Source organism: Seriola lalandi, unplaced genomic scaffold (assembly GCF_002814215.2).
Source record: "Seriola lalandi dorsalis isolate HSWRI2012SDOR001 ecotype SW California unplaced genomic scaffold, Sedor1 jcf7180002054941, whole genome shotgun sequence".
In the NCBI taxonomy this organism is placed as follows: Eukaryota; Metazoa; Chordata; class Actinopteri; order Carangiformes; family Carangidae; genus Seriola; species Seriola lalandi.
The window spans coordinates 399,338-416,361 of record NW_019525492.1 but is presented as its reverse complement, the minus strand read 5'-3'; the positions used below and the strand labels follow the sequence as shown (position 1 = coordinate 416,361).

General features: G+C 43.1%; 1 protein-coding gene across 1 annotated transcript in view; it reads right to left on the bottom strand.

The window, feature by feature from the left end:
- LOC111644716 (neural-cadherin) overlaps nucleotides 1-17,024 on the bottom strand; it is a 123,985-nt gene that overhangs the window by 31,335 nt on the left and 75,626 nt on the right. The window contains exons 11-16 of the mRNA XM_023393678.2: nucleotides 14,216-14,388; nucleotides 10,695-10,862; nucleotides 3,875-4,124; nucleotides 2,371-2,498; nucleotides 1,802-1,988; nucleotides 1,579-1,722 (exon numbers count right to left, since the gene is read on the bottom strand). Of these exons, the coding sequence (XP_023249446.2) occupies nucleotides 1,579-1,722; nucleotides 1,802-1,988; nucleotides 2,371-2,498; nucleotides 3,875-4,124; nucleotides 10,695-10,862; nucleotides 14,216-14,388 (1,050 nt within the window). The remainder of the gene's footprint in view (nucleotides 1-1,578; nucleotides 1,723-1,801; nucleotides 1,989-2,370; nucleotides 2,499-3,874; nucleotides 4,125-10,694; nucleotides 10,863-14,215; nucleotides 14,389-17,024) is intronic.

Here is a 17,024-nt window from a genome sequence, read left to right as displayed (position 1 = left end):
CACCATTCAAACCTTTACAGGATTTGGTTTCTCTGAGTGTTTTTACCTGAAATCTACTATATTTTTATTGGATCACTCAGAAAACAGTCAGCCAATCAGAAGAGCGGCTCAGAGCCTCCTCTCTTCTGATTGGCTCACCGACCTGTTGTTACTAGAGCTGCAGAGAGAAGCCTGAGAGAGGAGATGTAAAACTACACTGAGATGGTTTTTATATCTTCTGATGGATCAACACTTCAAATAAAACACAGAAGAAGAAGAAACATGGATCTTTAACAGTGACCTCATCACACTGCACGTATCTTTTTTCACTTGGTAACGAACTCTTACAAATACAGAACACAACAGAAGTGGCTAATTTAATCTGTTTATCTGGTGTGAACACAATTAGCACTCAGACTAGCCACCTTGGGATAATGATCTCACTGCTGGTGGTTTGCTCTCCTGCTGTTTACACTGATTCATTAGCATAAATCACACTACCTGCTGTAACCCTACTCGCGCTGTATGAGCAATATGATGCCAGTGAGTCATTAGCGATACTCGTTAATTTGTCTTTTATTGCCGGGTCGGACAAAGAGCCGACAGAGAGAGAGAGAGAGAGAGAGAGAGAGAGAGAGAGAGAGACGAAGCTCTCAGAGTTTGGCCGAAGTTAGTTACTGAAGCTGCTCCTTGTTTCTATCTTTAACAAACAGAGTAAACGGCTCCATTTAGAAACCTGATCAAACTACGGGAGAAAAGTTTGGAGGAACGAGACCACGGGAGACGAGCGACGAGCGGAAGTTTGTGGGAATCTCCTGAGAGAGTCGGAAACGAATCCGAGACCAGAATATGAAGCCGAGTGTCAGACTGTGTGAACGTAGGAGGGAAGAAAAATAAAGGTTAAAGATTAAAAAAAAGGAAAATAAATAATCAGACGTCACTCTCCTCTCTGAGTAGAAAACCCCCGAGGCTTCGACTCGACGCCAACAGACGTCATTAAGAAAGAGAGAGAGAGAGAGAGAGAGAGAGAGAGAGAGAGAGAGGCTGGTTTGTTGTTGTTGTCTGACTTCTTCTTCTTCTTTTTTTTTTGCCTCCTGCTGCTTATTGGTTTAGAGCGGAGGAGGAAGAGGAATGAGGGACAAACACAAACAAAGAGACAAACATCAAAACTGTCAACCTCAAGGGAGCAGCAGCACTCGCTAACGAGCTGTGACAGCAAGAGAAGAAGAGAGGAGGAGAGGAGGGGGGAGAGGAGGAGAAGAGAGGAGAGGAGAGGAATCTAGAGGAGAGAGGAAGTGAGGGGAAGAGACGAGAGAGGAGAGGAGGAGAGAAGATGAAAGGAACCAAGGAGAGGAAACTAGGGGAAGGGAGGAAGGGAGGGGAAGGAAGGAAGGAAAGAAGGGGAATAGAGGAAGCAGAGAGGAGACGAGGAAAAGGGAACAAAAGGAGAGGAGAGGAAACAAGACGAGGAGCAAACAGGACAGAACAGGAGGAGAGTAGAGAGAGAGGAGTTAGAAGAGGAGGGGAGAAGAAAGGAAGCAGGAGAGGAGGAGAGGAGAGGGACAACGAAAGGGACAAAAAAAAAACCTTCTTCCTCACCTTCATCCTCGTCGTTGGCGGTGACGGTGATGAGGACGAAGCCGACCTCCTTGTCCTCCTCCACGCTCACCTCGTACACCGGCTGGGCGAACGCCGGGGCGTTGTCGTTGACATCGGTGACGAAGATCCTGACGTACGCCGTGTCTGATGGAAACGACAGCGATCAGTCAACAGATCTGAACAATCATCTGTGTGTGTGTGTGTGTGTGTGTGTGTGTGTTACCTGTGTTGGGTTGACCCTGTTGACCCGGTCGGGCCGACTCAGAGCCGTCCTGCGACTGCACCTCGATCAGGTACGAGGCTTTTTGCTCTCGGTCGAACGACGCTCGGGTGACTATGACGCCGCTGAGCGGGTCGATGCTGAAGAACTGAGAGTCCCCGCTCTCGTCCTTCAGGATCACATAGTGGATCTGAGGAGAGGAAGAGGAAGAGGAAGAGGAAGGAGAGGAAGAGGAAGAGCAAAGAGAAGAAGAGCAAAGAGAAGAAGAGGAAGGAGAGGAAGAGGAAGGAGAGGAAGAGGAAGAGGAAGGAGAGGAAGAGCAAAGAGAAGAAGAGGAAGGAGAGGAAGAGGAAGGAGAAGAAGAGGAAGGAGAGGAAGAGGAAGGAGAGGAAGAGCAAAGAGAAGAAGAGGAAGGAGAGGAAGAGGAAGGAGGGGAAAAGGAAGAGGAAGGAAAGGAATAGCAAAGAGAAAAAGAGGAAGGAGAGGAAGAAGAGGGAGAGGAAGAGGAAGCTGAGGCAGGAGAAGAAGCAGGAAGTAAACGAGTGATGAGTGCAGGTGTGGGTGTTTCTCACCATCCCGTGGAGACCTGAGTCCAGGTCTGTGGCCGACACCTGAGCCACCGACGTGCCGATCTCCGCTCCCTCGGGAACCGTGGCCTCGTAGGTGGACGACAGGAAGAAAGGAACGTTGTCGTTCACGTCTGGAGGACAGAAAGAAAAAAAAAGAAAAAAAGAAAAGAATAATTAAAAAAAAAAACATGTTATTTTTTTTCTAAATTTGTCTTTTTTGTTTCTTGTTGTTGGAGGATCTGGCAGCAGAACACAAACCGTCTCTCACGTCCATGAAAGCTGATTAAACTGGATTAAAAACTGACAGACAGAGAAAGGCAAGAAATAAACAGACAGACAAAGAGAAGGAGGGAAAGAAAGAAAGAAAGAAAGAAAGAAAGAAAGACGGAGAAAAGTTTGTGCTTTCTGCAACATTTCCACCAGTGAAGAAGATTAAAGAGTAAATATCATCTCCAGTCTGAGAGCTGCAGTCCGTCATAACGTGGAGTTGGACTGCGTCTCCACTCGCTAAATGAAAACTGACTTATTAGTGAGGAATTATCCCCCAAACACCCTGAAGAGTCCACAAAGCAGCTTGTCAGCTCACTTTCAAGCTCCACTAAGCCAATTACAGCGTCCGATGTGGGTTTGTTCAAAGCCAATCAAAGTCAGGAAGTGTTTTCTCCTCGTTCCCTCTCTCCTCCCGCCTACAGACGCTGATTGGAAAATGAGTCACTGTTGAAAGGAGGCGGCGTGGAGCTGGCGCCACCAGCTGCTGCTGCTGCCGTCTTGTTTTTTGTTTTGTTTTTGTTTTGTTTTTTTACTACCGCAGACGAACACTTCGTCGCTCTCGTCATTTTCCAGCAGCGCCGCTCATTACAGCTGACTTCCTGTCGCTCCCTGGTCGACTCTTTCCCTCCACACAAACTCTTATCGACAACAGTGTTAAAGGCTTTTATTATTCCGACTTTGGATCACCTGACTGTACCTGTGATGTGGTATGTTCATCCGTTCTCTCAAAATTTTAAAAGGCTTCCATTTTCCAAGATGGCCGCCATTTCTGGCACAGGAAAGACATATCTTACTGCAGAGTTTTTACCAGTTTTTTTTGCGATTGAATCCAATGTTTTTCAAATTACACAATTCTTACTGTTAACTAAATATTATTTTAAATAATTAATTTGGACTTATGTGTATTAATTTAACTATAATTATTTATTGCTCACTATCATCATTATTATTATTATTATTTGTTTGATTTGACATCTGTAGATCGTTCATGTGGGAAAATTGTGCGTTAATTTATTGTAAAAAATAAAAATAAAAATTGCCAGAAATGTCGGCCATCTTGAATATTCGAGTGGCTAATATGTTTTATCAGAACAGTGTGACATCACATGTGATCCACCCTGAATCTGTTACCTTGACGACTTCCTCTGTGTAGTAAAGATGTAAAACTCAAATAGATCCTAACAACGAAAGAAGAGAACACACACACACACACACACACACACACACCCTCCCTCACCTGTCACGTTGATGTAGACGGTGGTGAAGGACGCCAGCGGCACGGCGGCGACGTTCTGCACCCGTACCCTGAGTGTGAAGAAGCGGGTCGTCTCGTAGTCGAGGTTCTCGGCCACCAGGATGGATGCTGAGCCGTCCGCCCGGTTCGGCTTGATGTAGAACCGCACTGGCATGTTGGTCTCCGGCACCTGGCCCTCCTCCAGGTTGTAGGTCACCCGGGGGTCACCGAGCGGAGACGTCGCTTTGATGGTCTGATGGGAGAGAGAGAGTGAGGTGGAGAGAGTTAGAGGCAATCACGCCCGTCTGTGTGTTTGTGTGTGTGTGTGTGTGTGTGTGTGTGTGTTTAAAGCGTCATGGCGTTTCTCAACACTTCCTGTTCGTCAATAGCAGGGAGAGGCCGACAGACAGTGTTTTTACCTGAAATCTGCTATAATTTTTATTGGATCGCTCAGAAAACAGTCGGCCAATCAATGATTAAAGGGACTTTTTTCTATAAATTGAGAGATTGAGACATTTTTCAACATTTTCGTCAGTTTCTGAAGAAATGTTTTTGGATCTTGACGTGAAAACAATCAGACATATTTATGGTGCTGATCTGTGTGTTTGTACAGTTTGTATGGCTTTGGCGGAGGTATGTGCTCTACTGAGCGCCATTCTACTTCACTGTGTATTTAGGTTTGTTCAGTCAAACAAAATCATCTTTTTACAAGTTGGTGAAGAGGTGGATTGTGGATATTAATCACTGAATGTGGAGTGATAGTAAAGTAAATAAGTAAAGTGGGTCCAAACATTCGGCACCTCCTCCCTCTGTATATTCCACTCAGGCTTCAAGTGTATACAGAAGATTATTCTCCGTTTCTGAGACGACAACAAGAATGTGAAGTGGACTCGGTCCTGGTCCGACCATGACATCATGTTCTTGATGTACGGCGCCGAGCTCGTTCATTTTAATAACAGCTCCGACACTCCAGCAGCTTTCAGACCCAGGAACCAAAACACTCCGCAGAAATATGACACGCAGAAATACACCACTACATTTCAAAGAGTCCGATGTCTGAACGGTCGAAGCTGCAGTTCAGTCCGGTCCGGTTCAGTCCGTTTCAGTCCGGTCCAGTCTGGTTCAGTCCGGTTCAGTCCGGTCCAGTCCGGTTAAGTCCTTCTATGGACAAGAAGCAGTGCAGGACTTTCTATGACCTAAAAAGGTTCAGTTTCTGCTTTGCTGATGTTTTTCATCGTGTCAATTTGATAAAAAATATGTGTTTGGATCTCGCTGTGTATATATGTGTATGTGTGTGTGTGTGTGTGTGTGTGTGTGTGTGTGTGTGTGTGTGTGTGTGTGTGTTGTCCTGACCTGTACATCTACCAGCAGCAGAGCTTTTAAGACTCATGTTATTCTCTTGGCAGTAGATTAAGCTGACCTTACAGACTGAGTGTGTGTGTGTGTGTGTGTGTGTGTGTGTGTGTGTGCGTGCGTGTGTGTGTAAGATAGCTTTTAAGGCTCTTGTCCTTCCTGACCACAAGCTCTCAACTTCGCCAGGCAATGATTATGTTTTCTGAGGCTGAGTGATGCTGCCTCCCTTTACTGAGTATAAGAATATGACCTGTACACACACACACACACACACACACACACACACACACACACACACACACAATATTTTCACCACAAGTGGAAACAAAAAAAAAGAAGAGATTTTAAAACAAAATCTTCAGGATTATTCTTCACAATAACACACTCCATTATTACCCACAATGCATCTGATTGTTTCACATTTTTCATTGAGTGTGTTTTTGTTACATGACGCTGCTTCATCTACCTGTTACATCTATGGAGAGAGCTGCTTGTGTTATATCAGCACGTGGTGTGTGTGTGTGTGTGTGTGTGTGTGTGTGTGTGTGTGTTTGTGTGTGTGTGTGTGTGTGTGAGACAAAGAGGTGAGGTAAAAATGTCGTGATACAGAGGAATGAAACTCTCACTGATGGATTCTGAAACTTGTTGAAGTCTTAATGACCACGGCGAGCGCAAGGGACGCTCGGCCTCGATGCGTTTTCACATCAGTTTCATCATTTAACTTTATTAGAGAGCAGATCCTGCAGCTGCTCTTATTATATCCAACACACACTCCGGATGAGTAAGGTTTAATCCCTGAGCTCACATGTGATGTGTTCTGCTGCATATATTCATGCATCCGTGTCGTTAGCATGAATGAAAAGTGATAATATAACTCTGGTCTGATCTGAGACGAATCTCCTCAGCAACTTAAAATTCACCGTTGTGGTGTTTCATAATTTATTAAATTTTATTTTCTTTGTGCAGAAGATATGAAGATGAGATATTTAGATGGTCGCACAGGAACTCTGCACGTTAATCTGACGCCATTTAATTCAGACTGTTGGAAGAGCAGAAATGATCCAGGTCCGACCATAGATGGTAACTAAAGATGGGCGTCACCCACAGGTGTCTGAAGCTCAGAGTGAGCTGCTCCACGGTCGCCATCTTGGCAGTGTCTGACTCCGCCCCCTAACTCCCAGCTAATCCAAAAATGAGCAAAGAGGAGGGGCATGAGTGCAGCTAAGACTTCAGTGCATACGCTCACGCACCTGTCACTCAAAGAGGCCACGCCCTCAGTTACAGAAACTGAGCCTTAAAACCAGCCGTCAGGACTTCTGGAACTTTGTGATGTCACAACAAAGCAGTCACCAAGCCCCGCCCACCTGGACCCACCATCCAAACCTTTACAGGATTTGGTTTCTCTGAGTGTTTTTACCTGAAATCTGCTATATTTTTATTGGATCACTCAGAAAACAGTCAGCCAATCAGAAGAGAAGCTCAGAGCCTCCTCTCTTCTGATTGGCTCACCGACCTGTTGTTACTAGAGCTCCAGAGAGAAGCCTGAGAGAGGAGATGTGAAACTACACTGAGATGGTTTTTATATCTTCTGATGGATCAACACTTCAAATAAAACACAGAAGAAGAAAACATTGAGCTTTAAATGTGAAATAATTTGACATCTTAGGTCCAGGACACGGTTAGCCTAGCTTAGCACAAAGACAGGAAGCTGAGGGAAACTGTTAAAATGGAAAAAAAAAAAAAAAAATCACCTTCCAACAACTCCAGTCGTTGTGGAGGTTTCCAGCAGAGGTAACATGTTCCCTCACAGAAACACTGAGTGAGAAACGCTGTCGGCCACTTCCAACACCAAAACCCTCTCAGCACCCCCACCCCACCCCACCCCCCCCTCAGCGTGTTAGGAGGCCAACCCACTCTCATGAACACGCGGGAACACAATGACACGCCAACATCAGAGTTCAGAGTAACACGACTGAATATCTTTCAGAGGGAACGTGCGTCTATGAGCTCAGTGACGCGTCCGCATATTATCATCTTTCTTATTATAACTGTAATCTGGATGAGAGCTGACGTCCGGTCTGCAGGTGAGGGGTCGCGTCAGGACACTCCGACCCTCCTCCTCGGGGAAGCGGAGCGCGCGGACGTGCCTCCTCGCAGCGGGGGGGGCGCGAGGCAGCGGAGCGCGCGGAATCAAGCGCTAATGACAAATCATCTCATTAGACATCGGTGCAGTGCGCCGGAGCTGGGCCGATCGCTGTCTGCCGCCTTCTCACACACGGATTAACGCCTGCGGAGATCTCGCGGCGGGTCGCTCTCAGCTGGTGCGGCCCGGTGCCGAGTGTGAATCAGCAGCTGGGACGCAGATCGTTGTGTCAGCCTCGCGTGCTAACGGTTAGCATCCGCTTCATTAAAGGTCTAACACACGAGGAGTGTTGCTGCATTAAGGCTGCTGACTCTGATCACACTGCAGCAGCTGCAGCAGACAGGCCTTCCCGCTGAAGGCGCTCCAGGTAACACACCTGTGATAGCAGTGCATGTTAGACACTGAAACATCAGATTAATATTAAAAGTTATTTTTTTGGTTCTTGACTCTTTAATCTTTAAGTCTGGAGTTGGTTTTCGTCTCTCTTCTCCGTGTCTGATCACGTGTGGCACAGACTGTGTTTTCTTATTCAAACTGATTGATTGACCGCGAGTGGAAATGAGGCTCGTGCACATGAGAACATTTTCTCAATGAGTGAAATTTGTGAACCATGTGAACACGCGGCTTTATCATCCTGATGGAGAGAATCAGCCTCAATATGCGTCTGCATATTGAGGCATGAATCCGCAGTGACTCTGGTCTTATCAGGGTTTCTGCAGGTTTCAACAAGTTTAAGACTTTTTAGGACCATTATGAATGAGATTTAAGACCAATGTCACGTCCACACTGATAAAAAAGTAGAAAGGATGTAAAAGAAAATTGAAATCCTACAATTATTTGCAAACTAAATGAATTTATTCACATTTACAAAACTGTGTGAGAGAGAAAAAGGGATTAACATTTTTGCCCCCCCAAAAAAACATTTTGAAGTGTGACAGAAGCAGAGTTAAATAAACGTTAACATTTAAGATCTAGTAAGTAAAACCTTGACGTTTTTAAGACCTTTCTAGGTCTAAAATTCAGATTTTTAAATGTTTTTAAGACAGACACCCTGTTTATACGTCAAAGTCTTTCTGTTGACCCATCCTCCCACCCTGACTGTCTCCCTGTTACAGCCTCCGTTACACTGCACAATACTTGTGTCTTCTCCGTTGACAGACAACAGTCACAACACACACGGCTGTTAGAGGCTCTTCTCAGTTCACAGCAGACGAACAGTTGGTTGTATGATGGATTCATTATATTTTTCTTGGTAAGATGTGATGAAATGTGGGAGATATTACTCCTCCGCCACAGGAGGGTCCTGCCATGATTAAAACAAATACACCACACTAATTCATCTTTAGATTATTGAAACCAATTTTAAAACTGTATTGCATCGCCGCAGGTTTTTCTGGGATTTAAAGGAGAGAAGAAGAAAATATTTTTAAAAGCCAAATGAGTTACATTTTCTTTTGTGTGTCTGTGTGACAGAGAAAACATCAACAGCAGGAAGTCAGCTGATGATCAGACTATTATAACATGAAACTTACTCACATGAAAGCAGGAGATGACTGCACACGCACACACACACGCACGCACACACACACACCCTCTACCTCGTTAACAATGTAATTAACAGACCTTATTAACGCTGCTAAATTTAAAACAACAGTTCCTCCTCAGTGCAATTAACACAGCAGAGGAGAGGGAGGAGGAGGAAGAGGAGGAGGAGGAGGGGGAGGACATATTACTGCCATTTTGAATGATTTGTGCAGGTCGTCTGTTTGGAGAAGTGTCACATGTTCATCCATAACGTCCACAGGTGACTAAACTGAACATATTAAACATGTTTCTCTGCTTCCTGCAGTTTTAACTGAAACAAACTGGAGGAACTAGTGAATTCGTGTGGGACTATTTTTAGCGGCGGATTAATCCACATTCGTTGCTCTCCTGAGTATTTGAGGCAGCAGGACGGTGTGTGTGGGACTGAGGCTAAATAAACTACAGTGTGTGTGTGTGTGTTCATGGTGATGAAGTAACAAATCTGCACATGAAGAAGAAAATTAACTGTTTTATTCTCATTATTCACCAAAACTTGGAAAAATATTTCCCACTTCACCAAATTTATCTCTAATGATCGCCAGAGTCTTGTTAACTGCTGACACTCATACTGATTAACAGACACAATCTTTCCTACATCTGACTCCCCCTCTCTCCCTCCCCCTCCTCCCACCGTCTCCCCCTCCCTCCTGCAGCCTCTGTCAAGTTAAACACAGTAATCAAGTGTCTGTTTTTCGGAGGTGATGAGAGTCCATTGTGACGCCCTGACAGCAGGTGTAATTATCTCTCTCTCCTGTCAATCACCTCTGACAGAACGAGCTGTGGGTGTGACAACCTCCAATCATCATCATCATCATCAGCATCATCATCATCATTGTTATCATCGTCATCATTTTCAGTCTTTTCCGAAATAATGTGGGGTCATAAAGGAGGAGGAGGGAAAGATTAAATACAGCAGCAGGTTCACACGTGTAAACACACACCAGCTTACACAGGATTACACACACACACACACACACACACACACACACACACACACACACGCTACAACGTTTAGAAAACTGACTAACCTCCATGAAATCGAGCAGCTGGAGGGTAAAAACTCCTCCACCTTCTAAACCAGCGGCTTAGGAAAAGAGAGCAAATTAGGATGGAGGGATCAAAAGAGAGAAAAAGCACCAGAGGTATAGAGGCAATCCCTGTGTGTGTGTGTGTGTGTGTGTGTGTGTGTGTGTGTGTGTTTGTGTGTGTGTGTTTGTGTGTTGGTTGGAGCCAGTCAGGTGAGACAGACTCTGGTGGCAGGATTGTTGTTTGCTCGGCAGAAAATGTTTGGAAGCACTCGGCTAAACGTGCTGACACAGAGAGAGAGAGAGGGATGGAGGAGGAGGAGGAGGAGAAGAAGAAGAAGAAAGAGTATTTCCAGACTCCTCGGGGTGCTCTGTGTAGAAGTGAAGAGAGGATGTAAACGAAGGAGAAGGAGGTCTGGCTCTAAATATTCCTCTCTTTACGTGTCCTCTCTCGCCCGTGTCACATGTGGCCTTTTCACATCTTAGAGCTACTTATAATGATCAGAAGAAGAAGAAGTGTGAGCCTCAGCTAATTTCCTCCTTCGTGACACCTGTTTATATAACTCACCTGTTCACATTTTATTAAGGACTAAAGTTATGGAGGATTGAGGGCGTGGCCTCTTTGAGTGACATGTGGATGAGCGTATGCAATCATCCTGGAGGTAGGCGGAGTCAGACGCTGACTCGCTCTCACTGGAGACGCTTTCCTCTCACTCACCACGATCTTGGCGTCTCGGACGGTGTTCTCCGGGACGGTGACCCAGTACTCGGGCTGCTCCCAGTGCGGCGGCTGGTTGTGGACGTTGGTGATGATGACGGTCAGCTCCACGGAGCTGCTGCGGTTCCCTCCGTCTGAGGCCACGATCTGCTGGTTGATCCTGGACGTCTGCAGGGAAGGACAACATGTCATCTAACAAACTGCAGCTGTTCATTCAGAGCTGCTGGTTCAGACCTTTGAATCACAAACTGTAATCCTGCAGAGAAGATCTGTCCAGAGACGTTTCATCGCTTTAATAACACTGCAGGAGCGATTTTAAAGACAGGATTTTCTTTATTCTTAAAGTTTGCTTCTAAAACTTAGTGGACTTGTTACTTATCATTTTATCATGTCTTTTGTCATCCAATTATAATGACCATGTGGTATGTGGTTATTTGAGGACTTTAAAAGGACGGGCTTTTAAACATTCGTAAAACAAATAAATATTCGAGCAGAGAGAAAAAGAAAAATGTTAAAATGTTGATCTTGTGGTTTGTTCATAAAAAGCAAATACAGGAAGGGGGGGGGGATCTGCCTTTGCTAAATAATTGACTGAAGTGTCATTTAAAAGATCAGTGGCAGTGAGAGGCAAAGAAGAAGAACAGAGAGACGACGACAGTCACAGAAGAAGAAGAACAGTCAGAGAAAGATTTTGAATTTTCAGTTTGACTTTGTACAAAGACGAAAACACACAGAAGATCATCAAACTTTTAACACAACAGTCTGTTTGATGCAACTTTTATGCTTCTCACATTGGAAACAACACAACAGCTGCTGCCACTGGAAATATGACCTCGACCTCGTGACCTCTGACCTCATGACCCTGTGACTGTGCTGTCATTATCTGCACAAGTGCATCAGATCATTTATCATTTATCATTCAGTGCATGCATAAATATCACTTTACTGCACATGTGAGCGCAGCAGCTGGGTGCACACTCTCCCCACTTTACTGTACATGCACAGTATATTAGGTTAAGTATATTTAATCCAAAAACTTTTGCTAATTAGTGTCAAATTTTCAAACTAACTCGTTTTTTACCTTTTAGTAAGTATGTCCATGTGGGCAGAGGTGGAAAATAACTAAGTAACTACACAACTACTATATATAAATACAGATTTGAGCTACTTGTGCTACGTCACTATATTTGAGGTATTAATTACTTAATTAAACTTATTAATTAGTTCCCTCCCTGAGATTAGCCTATGTAAAATTGTTAAAATTAGCTTCATCTTGATAAACTACAGCAGCACAAAGATACTTCATACATACATTTATTAATCCAATAATCACGGGGGCCAATTTTCCAAATTAAAAGAGCTATATTTAACTATATTTACTTAAGTAAATAATCTGAAGACTTCCTCCTCTGCTGCAAACGGGCTGAGTTTCAACCAAAAAAGAACAATGCTGAAGGAGGTGAAGTCCATGGCCTGATTTTCCAGCAAGACAATGGAAAGATGAGAGAAGCAAAATAATTTGGACCAAAACTCAGTGAGTTCAGTGGAAAAGCCGATTCTGCACAGAACTGAGTCCAAGAACAGGAAGACCTGAGCAGCTTCCTGTCATCTGAGGGGAAAAAACACTGGCAGAGAGCAGTGGAAAAAAGTTTAAAAACAACTTCAGTCGTATCTAACACATTAATTTTTAAAGCAGAGCAACATATTTAATGAACTAAATGTAAACCACCACCACAAACCAGGACATACAGCCTGTTCTCTATCTGTCCCAGTCCATCATCAGCTCCATCAACCTTTCATCCAGGAGGAACCCAACATTAATGTTTCACTGAGGTGGTGCAACCTCCACCTCTGTCTGTCTACATCCCTTCATCCATTTCTCTCCTGCTCTTCCTCTGACTTTCTTTTTACTTTGTGGAATAAAATCTTCTACAATACAATCAAGAAGACTGAAACCACAACCTGATATTTACATGAATGTTTTGGAGACACTGAAGCAAATTCTTCCATTGTTATTCATGCAACTGTTAAGTTAAAACAATTTTGAATTCAACACATAAAAACATTCAGTAGTCAGTAACAGTAGCTAACTATCTAGCTTGTTTAATACACTTTACTTTCTTATCTTCAGAGTTTCCAAATTAGATTGTGTCAAGTCTCAACAGATGAATGCTAATGTTAGCTAGTTTCTCACTTTAGCCTTAGGTTACAGTTTAGCTAGTTAATGTTTGCTAGTTTCTCACTTTAGCTAACTAATGTTAGCTAGTTTCTCACTTTAGCCTTAGGTTAAAGTTTAGCTAGTTAATGTTAGCTAGTTTCTCACTTTAGCTAACTAATGTTAGCTAGCTGATAGCGCGCCCTTTCATTTCTAGTGTTAGCTTGTCATTTCATTACCGATATAAAATGTCATATATGATCTAATGTTAGCAAACACTGGTGAATGGAGGATTAGTTGTTGTAGAGATACATTTTGACATCAATATAGAGTTTATTATTTTATTTGGTGTGGTGGTTTAGTTATCATTTTACCTTTAACTTTAGTTTTGAGAACAGACACCCTCTTTCATTGTATAGTTTGCACTCAACAATATTTCAGTTTCAATGAAAAGATACCATAACTAAAGTTGCACGATAAAATAAACAAAATCATTGACTAAATCTTCTTAAAAGGGATTTCTACTAGTAAAACAGGGGATGATCTTTTTGTCTGAACTTGTCTTAATATAAAATAACGTAGACACTTCTTCCGGCCACAGGACCTGTAGATCGACCTCCTCTGTCTGTCTCTGTATATTTCTTCATCACTTCTCTCCCTGGTGTCATCTCTCTGTTTCCATTATTACTTGCAAACACGTCGTACAGACATGGCACAACAGAAATGAAATGGAGACCGTAGGGGGGAAAAAAAAGATGAATGATAGGAAAGAAGTTTTAGCATGAAGCCATGAAGCCCAGAGCTACACACACATACACTCACACAGCACATCCTGTGAACATACTGTACGCAAAAATACACAAAAACTCACCTAAAGCTACAAGAACATACACACACCAACACTCAGTGGATGAATACCAAACATGTTAGCTGTTATTAAACAGCACTGCTCTCTGCCTCCATGTTTATTTATGTATCGAGATTTTATCAACGGAGCGACATGAGAATTGAGACAGGCAAGAATATATTACGTGTGTGTGTTCTTGTGCTTCTGTCTTTGTGAGGACCGCATTTGTGTTTTAGACCTTGAGAATTTATTTAGAACGTGGGGATGTTTTTTTTTTTCTTTTTCTTTTTTGGAAAAGTTTTTGAAACCTGGATGTTTTGGAAAATGAGGAAATTTTTTGGAAAGTATGGACGTTTTTATTAAAGTGACAACATATCAGAGAAGTGAGGACGTTTTAAAGTGAAGATATTTTTTGTTTCTTTACTTGATTACACTCACTTTGCATCCAGACAGGGATCACAGCTGGATTCTGGGTAGGATCCAGATGTTGCTGGGGTGTGAAGAAGTTGTGTTTCTTACCTGTGAGATGGGGTGGTTGACGTAAATCCAGCCAGTGCTGGGGTTGATGTGCAGGTATGCTGGCTTCTGATTGGACAGCGAGTATGTGATGGCCGCATTGCTCCCCTGGTCGTCATCGTGTGCCGCCGCTCGGAGGAAACTAGTCCCTACTGGAGTGTCCTCTCGAAGGAAATCTGGGAGGGAAGAGAGACAGTCAAACAGAGGCTGAAATACCACTAGTACTACTGGTACTGCCACTGTTACATATACCACACCTATTACTTCTACTGCTAGTACTCAAGATAGAGATACTGACACTGATAAGGCCATCGGTACAAAAGGTACTACTGGTACTGCCACTACTGGGTACTCTTACTATGGCTACACTAGTTCGACTGGTATTAATACTTCTATTACTGCAACTGACACTAATTGAACTACTACTTCTGAGACTGGCATGGCTTCTGCTGTTATTGCTACTTGTACTATAGCTAGTACATCTACTGCTAATGTTTCTTGGACTACAATTACCTGTACTGCTACTGCTAAAGTACTACTGCTACAGTATCACTGAGTACTTCTACTACTACTGCTACAGCACCACTGCTAATTTTACTACTGTTAGTACTTCTACTACTACTGCTACCGCTACAGTACCACTGCAAGTACTTCTGCTACTACTGCTACCGCTACATTACCACTGCTAATACTTCTGCTACTACTGCTACATTACCACTGCTAATACTTCTGATACTACTGCTACCGCTACAGTACCACTGCTAATACTTCTGCTACTACTGCTACATTACCACTGCTAATACTTCTGCTACTACTGCTACTGCTACATTACCACTGCTAATACTTCTGCTACTACTGCTACATTACCACTGCTAATACTTCTGCTACTACTGCTACTGCTACAGTACCACTGCTAATACTTCTGCTACTACTGCTACATTACCACTGCTAATACTTCTGCTACTACTGCTACATTACCACTGCTAATACTTCTGCTACTACTGCTACCGCTACAGTACCACTGCTAACAGATATAATCAGATATAAACAGCGTCCACCCTCAGCAGCTGCAGCTAACATCACGTCCTGACGGAGGCTTGAATCCTGATTTCCATTAAACTCGACTGAACACGGGACGACATCATGTTCTGTGATGGTAAGCAAATATTATAATAATGGTAACGCAGCGTTGTGTCGTGTCAGCACCGTGTCACCTCATTTTGTAATTTCTCAGTCTCACACTGCAAAGTCAACAGATGCGTTTTTAAATTTATGAATATAACCTCCAATCCTGCTGACTGTGATGTGTGTCAGCGCCGATCTCAAAACACCAACAAGGAGCAGGGAGGAGGTCTGCCGCCGCATTTCCCTCCGTAATACTGCATTTCAAGCATTATGTCAATAATAATGTCTCTGTGACATCTGGATACGTTTCATCTGAAGACTCACGTCAGATCCTGCTGAGTCTAATGTGTGTCACAGAGAAACAACCACGAGAAGCAAACACAGGATTTTCCTGCCTCCTTTGCTTTACATCTACAAATAAGACAGTCTGGAAGATGGAAAATGCTGCATTTTATTTCTTTTGTGGATGAAACAAAATCTCATTTTTTATTAAAAATTGCTGTTTTCCCAAAGAGCTTTTGTTGATGTGAAAGGTCAAGGAAAATAATTCTTAAAATTCAAAAAAGAAACTCTGAGCAATTTACTAAATGAAAAGTTAATCAGAATTAAACCCATCATGTTTATTATGTAAGATTGTAGCCTTTCATTATAGTGCTCTCATTAATTATATGGTTTAAATACAAGATTCATAGTGGATAATCTAAGGGAACATGACACATAAACAGTAATGATATAAAATCTATTTACCCGACTGGATGTAGTCTCCTCATATCTATCCATCCATCCATCCATCCATCCATCCATCTATCCATCCATCCATCCATCTATCTATCTATCTATCTATCTATCTATCTATCTATCTATCTATCGATCTATCCATCGACCTTTACTTCGGATTTTTCGAAACAAATCTTTCAAACTCTGTCCTGTGACCTGTGAAAATGGAAAGTCTGAATTTAATTCATCACGTTTTTCACTGGAGCAGCAGTAACGGAGGGAAGTTAGCAAATAAAAGTTATTCAGGAAACAGTCGTTTCAATGGAATTTGATTCTAATATTGATTCTAATGTATGTTGATCGAGGCCGTAAGATAAACAACGCGCAGAGTTTCCAGATCACTTCCTTCTGTTTGTGCAGGAAAACCCCCGAAACACACACACACACACACACACACACACACACACACACTGGTAAATGAATGCATGTCCCAGAAACATTCCAATCTGCCTGTTAAATAGTTAATGAGCCACTCTGTGTGTTTCTCTAATCTGACGAGGAGAACTTCTGACACGACGCTTATCAAAACATATTTGCACACATAGTAAACAAACAGGGACCCCCGGGAGCCAGCGCCGAATATTTCATCAGTATTAAGTGCTTTCCAGGATTACAAGGATGCAGATTGATAGATGGTGACAAACAAACACTTTCCTCACCTGTTTCCTTTCCAAAACCTGGTTTACCTTGAAACGCACGCAGGAGGATTTCGTGTGTCACGGTGAGAGACACAGATGTTAGTGTGGGCGACTCCACAGGGAGAGACACCTTTTAACCCAGAGTGTGTCACTGACTTGTTTCACACGTTCACATACACAAGATGGAAGGAAAAAAACAAAACAAAAAAGAAAACATCCAACTCCTGACAGGAAGAGCAGAGCAGCAGAGGTGCAACAGCTAACACTGCTGC